Below are 8,164 nucleotides of genomic sequence, written 5' to 3' on the forward strand. Positions count from 1 at the left end.
TCCTCTGATTCCATTTCCTGGTGTGGACAAATAGCAGAAAAATCACACCATGTAACTCATTACAGTTACCTTTAACTCATCCTTCTACAATAGGAAATTCAGGCTGGTTTAGTATAAAATCTGCTCCTTTCTGGCTTTCTGAGTCAAAATAAGCCCTGGTTTAAGTGAGCTTAAATTCCCTTCACTAGAGCTTATCCTTGATCATACACTTGCAGTTTTTGTTGACTCAAGGCTTTTCTTTAGCTCTCTGTGTGGGATTTGGGAGAAGCCTAGTGCCAGGAGTCTTTCCAGTCAAATAAGAATATAAAAACAGTTTTTCCTCAAGTAGAAATATTTCAGAGCAGAGTGGCTTTTTTGGGGGGTTTCTATAATAACTGTAATGTCTTGTCCATGAGGTGGCAGCAGAGTCGGGATAAAACATGACAAAACCACTTAACTTTTATATCCCTCTTCCTGAGCATCCAAAATAGTCCTTTTAAAGGATGCTGTAACATTTTTAAAGTTCTGTTAGGGCAATGGACCCTTAATGAGAGAAATGTGCAGAAGGCACCAACATTGTTAGAAAGCATTTTTGTCTTAGAATTTATGAAAGAGGAATCACAACATATCCTTCAAAGTACCAGATTTCTCTCTGCAGATTTTTTTTTTTCCCCCTAAATACAGCTTCCAAATCACAGCTTTTGCCTTTTGGGGATAAACAGAGCCCACTCCAGTCAGATGTTCCCACCCTCAGAAAGCACCAGGAGGGTTTTCCTTCACTCAGCTCTAATTAATGGGTGCTGCAGTGACTTTAATTTGCAGTGACTTTAATTTGCAGTGACTTTAATTTGCAGTGGCTTTAATTTGCAGTTTGACTTTACTTTATTTGCAGTTTGACTGATGCATCTTGGGCTGTTTTTTTTTCCCCTCTGTGCTGGATGCAGGAGCTGCGAGCATCGGGAAGGGCCTCGGTGGGATGCTCTTCTCCAGGTTTGGCCGGTCCAGTGCCACCCCCCAGAGCATGGAGACAGGAAAAGAGGGACCTGAGGGGGATGAGAAGAAGACCACGAGTGCTGGGAGCCCACCTTTGCCTCACAGCAGCTCGGGATTCCTCGAACCCACAGGTGAGTGGTGATCCTGTGGATCCAGGGAAACAAGAGTGGGGTGTGGGGCTGGAAGTGCCAGAACTGCACCTGACAGGATTTGCTGTTGTGGGTTTGCCACAAAATAATAAATGTTGGATATCAAGGCCAGCTTGGACAGGGCTTGGAGCAGCCTGGGATAGTGGGAGGTGTTCCTGGTCATGGCAGAGGGTGGAATGAGGTGGTTTTTAAAGTCCCCTCCAACCCAAACCATTCTGGGATTCTGTGGAGCTGTTCCTGGGTTGGATTTAAGCTTTAAAGCCCATCCCACCCCCTGGACACCTTCCACTATCCCAGGCTGCTCCAAGCCCCATCAAACCTGGCCTTGGACACTTCCAGAGATCCAGGGGCAGCCACAGCTTCTCTGGGCACCCTGTGCCAGGGCCTGCCCACCCTCACAGCCAGGAATTTCTCCCCAGTATCCCATCCATCCCTGCCCTCTGACAGATTAAACCCTTTTTTCCACCTAAACTCCCAATTCCCCCATACATTTCCCATCCTGAAGCAATCTGGATTTTAGGATGTGTATGACTGGGAACAGAAGCTGCCCTTGTCCTGATCTGAACTGCTCAGAACAGAAAGTGCAATTTTAGCAGCTGGGATTTTTGAAAAGCATAGGTACTTCCTCTCAGGAAATTCATCCTTGGATTTATTTCTGAGCTCCCCCTTGGCACTGCTGCAGGACACGGGGTTTTTCTGCAATCTAAGGAGTCACAAGTGTCCTGTGACAGCATTCACATGATGGATTGCTGTCTGTTCATACTAATTTCAGCAGATAACCTGTCTGAGTCAGTGTTTGAGGGCGGAAATTTTGGGTCAGACGTGAGGGAAGTAGAGAAGCAGGACAGGGAACATCACAGAGCTGCCGAGGGGGTCCTTTCAGGGGAGATTGGCACACTGAGGGTTTCCTGCATGGATCCCACATCCCTCCATGCTGGAAACCCATCCCTGCTCCATAGAAGGAGAAGGTGGAGCAGAGGCCAGCGGGGCTGGGAGCTGAATGATGCAATCCCCACCAAAGGCTGTGCTTGCAGAGGGCTGTGGTGGGGTTTGGCTCCCGCCCAAGCTCCCGTAACGGCCTCTCCCAGCCTTCCTGCACAGCCACTGGGGTTTTTTTGGATAAACTCTCCTTCTTGGAAATGACTCTGGTTGTCTGCTGCCGTTCCAAGGCTCTGGCTCCCTGTCCTTGCTGCAAAGTGGGGCGATGCTCCTGGGGCAGCAGGGAGATCTGTGCCGTGTCTGCCGGCGCTTGTGCGATGCTCCCTTTCCGTGCTCCTCGAGCCAAGAATTAAAATTCCTTCAAACTGGCTTTGATAAATGGCTGCATTTTTGACTCAGTCTGGGGCTTTGGCTTTTTGTAGCTCAGCAAGCTTTTAGGGGTTTTTTTGTCCTTTTTATTTTATTGCTGCTGGTGGAGATTTGCTGACTGCTGAAGTGCCTTAGCGATAGGTTAACATTGGCCCAGTTAAAATGCAGTGGTAATTGCTTAGAATGTGGCATTAATCAAAGCAGCCATTGAAACAAAAGGGTAACTGCTGAAATATACTTGGAATAATCAGGATATTAAAAGGGCAGAGCTGTGGAGGGACGACTTTGCAGGAAGGGCTTGTAGTGTTGGGTGTAGTCTCCTTGTATAGACACTAAAAAATGCAAGAAATCCATTTATTTCAGAAAGTTTCCTATTGGGGCCTCAGCATTTGCTGGATATTTCTCTGTAGTTATCATAACAAGTATAAATAAATATATTTATAGAGTTACTATAAGGAAAACAGCTGTTTGAAAAAAAAAACATAACCATCTTTTCCCATGTTGAGAATCACAGAATCATTCAGGTTGGAAAAGACCTCTAAGAGCAGGTTTGGTTCCATTTTTTTTTTTTTTTTGCTTTTTTTTTAACTGAAAAAAGCAGGTTTTTTTCAGCACCACTCTTAGGTTTGTGCTAAATGCATTGAAATGTTATTAAATCTTGATTTAGTTGAGTGCCCTGTGAAATGTAAACATGAGGAGAGGCTGAGTGTGTTGTTTGTACTACAGAACCAGAACTGGTGTTTTTGCAGCTCTAACATCCCTCTTGCTCCTTATTTTTTGTTCATTTTCCAGTGGAACTGGAGCACAGGATCGACTTTGAGCTCAGGGAAGGTCTCGTGGAGAGCAGATACTGGTCTGCAGTCACATCCCACACTGCTTACTGGTCATCTCTGGATATTGCCCTCTTCCTCCTCACCTTCATGTACAAGCAAGACCAAGAAGAGACTGACAAATCCAATTTAGACACTGTGTGAATTTTTCACTGGGGACAGGAGAGGAAACTTTCAAAACCAGTGGCACAAAACGGATTTGACTGCAGAGCTGCAGGACCCGTGGCATGGAGGTTTCAGGTTCAAGTGCATGTTTGGGGGGGTTTTCCTGTTTCTAAAGAGGAGAGGTTATTTGTATTTCAAAGCACTTTATAGTTTTCAACGTTTTGCAGTGCTGAATTAGACCTGAAAGAATTCCAAATTCCTGTCAACGTGGACTGTACAAAGAGCCAAGACAGCGTTGTAGCATCCCGTGAGCATTTGTGCTTGGGTGACATCCTTGTTAATGACCATAATTGCTGTTTAGTTCATTAAACTATTTAAAAAAAAATAGTGGATTAAAAAAAAAAAAACAAAAACAAAAACCAACAACAACAAACCAAACCTAAATTAATTTGCATTAACAAAAAAACAAAAATAGATGTTCAGTACAAACCTAAACCTGCCATGTGCTGATGTTTTACGTACCCGTGATTAACAAGCGGTGGTGTCATTTTTCCAGGACTTTATTCAGCTCCACATCCAATTATCCCCCACTTTGGAAGCCCATTCTCACTCCTGGCTTCTGAGGGTCTATCCTATGTGATACATTAAGAAACTAATGCTGAAGAGGAAAAAAAAAAGAAAAAATTATAAAAAAAAAAAAAAAGAGCATGAGGCAAATATTTGAAATACTGTAATTATAATTTATTATTCTCTCTAATCGTTTCATTTTATTCCAGTGTATAAAACATTACTTTTTTACTGATTTCTTTTGACATAATTTAAGAACCACATTTATTTTCTACAGTGTTAAGACTTTTTCTCAGAAATACATATCTTTGTACTACTATTCAAATGAATATATGGACACTGTGGCACACTTTAAGTATTTTTTCATTAAAAATAAATATTTGTGGTTTCACACAAATGACATCAGTCACGTTCTTCTCAGAGGTAAGTGCCCTTTGCTTTTTCAGGTTCCAAGTGTTTCTCAGGCACATCAGATTGGTTTGCAGAGGATCCAGCTGTCCTTTGTTTACCATAATTAAATCCATACATGTGTGTGTTTGTATAAAAACATATGGATGTGTATATTTATGTGCAGGGGGAGAGACAGCACCGTAAAATAAACTCTGTGAGGCCTGAGAATACCAACATTTAGATTAGGTTTGTATCTGAAACTAATTCAGAAGTCAAGAGGGAAGTGTTGGGATGAAAGGGAATAAACTCCAAATAAAACACCGGAGGCTCATTGCTGAGATTTTAGGACAACGTGGAAAGCTCTGGAGCACAAGTGTTGGATATTTGCCCTCAGAGCTGCCTCTGCCTGAGGTATTTATGATCTGGATGGCACATGTGGGAGCTGCAGAGCCTAAATTTCAGTGAAAATAGCAAAAAACTCAGGCTGTGGTGTTGGTGAAGCGTTGTGTTCTCACAGATGTGGCAACATCAGCCCAGAACAGTGGCTGGAAACGCCAGAGTTCCCTGTCTGGGAGGAGAGGGAGGCTCTTCTCCCAGATTATATTTATTTGAGCTGCTCCTTCTGTGAAAGAACTGAGAGTTAGGATTCTTTGCTGGAGTTAGGGATTTAGGAATAATTCTGAAGGGGGAAAAACAAAGAAAGAGGGAAGGGAGGAGTAGCGGGAAGGGAAGACGGCACGAACAGCTCTGCAGTGAGCCAATATCCAACACTCCCATGGTGGAAAGGACCTTGGTTCAGTGTGGATCTGTGAAAAATTCCATCTGGCCTCGGAGAACTGGAGCTCTCCTGCCTGACCTGTTTACCTTGGTGGATGAGCAATCCTAGGAAAGGAAAATAACCCTGAGAGGAGGAGGCCTCTGCTCCAGCGAACAGCCTTGTGTTTACAGGACTGGGCTCTCCAGATAAGTTCTTTAATCAGCTCCTCCTAATGAGGACAACTTAAACACAAAAAAGGAGAATCTCCTTTTATATTTAGCAAAACATTTCCAAATGTGAGTGGCTGGTGTTTCAGGGCTTTGAGCTGGGCTGTGGTGCTGCCTCCTTCTCCCTTTCCACCACTGGATCCACACTGGATCCCTTTTTAAGGGCTGCAAACAAAAAGGGTTAATTCCTGCAATTCTTGTGGTCTGTGGAAACCCTGCTGTTGTCCAGGACATGTTTCAGATTTATGGAATAGCTGCTCCCCTGGCCTCAGAACGTGCTGGTACTTGCTGACTGCTCCATATAAGGGAGGAGATCCGACTTTTAAGTCCGTGCCCCTTGGAAAACCGGGGAGAAGGCAGAGCTGAGGAGTAAATCATACTGCTGGGAGGAGAAGGGATAATGAGAGCCAATACCTGATCATCCCTTTGTGTTTTTCCTGAGTTCATGGGTGTGTTTATTTGTGATTCTGTCCTAATTAGCAACTCCCTGGACCACCTACTAATCTCCCAAGCACACCTTGAAGGAATCACTGGAGGTTTATTCTGAATTGTATGCAGAGATGTTCAACAGGCTTTCATCTTTTTAATGCTCACAAACTACCCTTCATCCTGCTGCAGAGGTGAAATCCTCTTTGCAAAGCAGATGCTGAAGGTGGTGGAAGGGTTGCCCCATTTCTGTTGTGTGGTGCATGTAGGGTCACATCTGCTGCTTCAAACTTTCTGGTCAGATGCTTTGTGCCATAACATGGAGCTGGAATGTCCTGGCTTCCAGTTACTGACTTGTTTTCTTCTGCAAAGACGATGTTGAGCTTTCCAAGCTGTGTTGAGTGGTTTTTTTTCTTGAGAAACCAAGATAAGGGGAGGGTTCCTCACTGCTGTCAGTCTTCTGCCTGATACCGACCTGCTTGCCAAACTTGGCCTTGAGGTCTTTGTCCAACTTTGTTGCTTATAATGGTTTTGCTACAAGGTCATTTTTGCAGATAATGAGTGTGAATTTTATTCTTTTTCCTAATTCTGTCCCTTTGCTCCTAATTATTCTGTCCTGGTTCCGCTACAGCTTCCTCTCCATTTGTGTTCACTCCCTCCCTGCTTCAGTGCCAGAGTTTCTGGAGTCAGACACCCTTTGCTTTATTTCATCATGGACAGTCTGGCTGGCCAGCTTCAATTATTTTATCTCCTTTCCTAATTAGTATTATCAGCCTGAGCTGAAACATATTTCACATTCTCATACTTCTATTTTGCCTGGTTGCCACCTGTTTTTTTTCCTGATTTCCTGCTGTCCTGGTGCTCCTTTCCCATGTGCTCAGCTCTTGAGCTGCCTCTGCCGTACCTGAATCGTTGGGAATTGATTCTTTTTTTCAAGCTGAGTTCATGAATCACTGTGTCAACTGTTTGCACTGAGTTAGTTAATGTCTATTTGTGTGCCCTCTACCAGGAGAGTTTATTTGGAATTCCTTGCTCCCCTTTTTTTTTGTTATTAGCTTGGTGATGAGATTTCTGCTTCCACACATCTTTTTTTTCTGCTGAATTTGGACTGCAGGTGATTGACCTGCACAGGGTCACCTCCCCAGGCTCTGACAAACATCTTCAGAAAGCTTTTACACACCAAGGCCCAGTTTGATCTGTATTTAATAATAATTTCCCTCAAAAAAATAAAAATCCCAACCATTTATCTTGTTTTGGCTTTCCCCCCCCCCCCTCTTCCCCACGTGGTGTTTTTGTGCTTTTGTCTCTTCCCCACTGCACTCCAACCTGCTCTGAAGTGCTGGGATTTCATTCCTGCCTGCTGGAATCAGCGTTTGTTTTCTGCTTTTCTGAGCCATCCTCAAGACTTTTGGGGGAAATCTTGGAACCCTCATGAACCCCAAGAGGTACATCCTGCTGCTGTGACCCCCAAGACTTCTTCTGAAAGCTCAGCAGATGCCATCTGGATGTGTTCAGCTCCCAGGATGGCTTTGCAATGTTCTCTCTCTCTGTGTTTGTGTCGCTCTGGCTGCTGCTGTCAGCTCAACCCCCGGCACTGACAAAGCACTTTCTGTCCTTGTCAATGAATTTTGGCACTTCAGCCAGCAGTGGGGCTGGGCTGGGCTCTCCCAGGGCTGATTCCTTGCTCCTCATGTTTCTCCCTCATCCCTGGGGAGCCATTTGACCCCCACTTTGCTATAGAAATCCAATGTTTTGTGTTTCCCTGCATGCCTTCACAGAAGCTCCAAAACTGCCAGCATAGCTCGGAGTGTGTCAACACCTCTCCTCTTCCAAGAGAAGTCCCAATCCATGGAGAGAAATACCTGGCTATGAACTTTCAGGTCACCTGGGGGTCAATTCCTGGTGCCACTGGGAAGCAAATTCCATCATCTTTTCCCCTCTCTCCCTCTGCAGCTCTCCAGGAAACCTTGGCCAGTCCTTCCCCTTCAGGAGTGAGAAACTCCCTGCAGAAACGAGCTGTCCCAGGAGCCATCTCTCATGGTTTTGAAATCCTCCATGATTCATCCAAAAAGAGAGGGGTTTCATTTGATGATTCTGCGAGCATCTGCCACGGATTAACTCCTCTCTTTGTTTCCTAAATAAAATACCGGTTCTTGCAGCTACGCTGCCCTTTCCCTGGGGCCTCACTGATCGTGGCCATGGACAGAGAATCCCAGAATGGTTTGGGAAGGGACCTTAAAGATGATCTGATTCCAACCCCCAGTGGGGCTGAGATGAGAGAGGGGAAGTCCAAACTTCTCCAGCACACTCGAGCTCCAAGGACCACACATCCAGTTTGTTGTTCCTGCTCATTTCGTGGCTCTTCCAGTATCTCCAGAAAGTCAGGATCTCACCCCAGACTGGTCCCAGGCTGTGCTCTGACAGGGCAGCTCT

The 8,164-nt window shown here is 44.9% G+C and overlaps 1 protein-coding gene across 2 annotated transcripts in view; it reads left to right on the forward strand.

Annotated features, from left to right (window-relative positions):
• The window catches only part of DDHD1 (DDHD domain containing 1), a 61,444-nt gene extending 57,608 nt beyond the window's left edge, over nt 1-3,836 (forward strand). For both annotated transcript variants that reach the window (XM_086892293.1, XM_023927262.2), the window contains 2 exons: nt 924-1,103; nt 3,222-3,836. In XM_086892293.1, the coding sequence (XP_086748419.1) occupies nt 924-1,103; nt 3,222-3,403 (362 nt within the window). In that variant the 3' untranslated portion in view covers nt 3,404-3,836. The remainder of the gene's footprint in view (nt 1-923; nt 1,104-3,221) is intronic.
• Nucleotides 3,837-8,164: the final 4,328 nt, after the last annotated feature.

Source organism: Cyanistes caeruleus, chromosome 6, assembly GCF_971803275.1.
Source record: "Cyanistes caeruleus chromosome 6, bCyaCae1.hap1.1, whole genome shotgun sequence".
Taxonomy (NCBI): Eukaryota; Metazoa; Chordata; class Aves; order Passeriformes; family Paridae; genus Cyanistes; species Cyanistes caeruleus.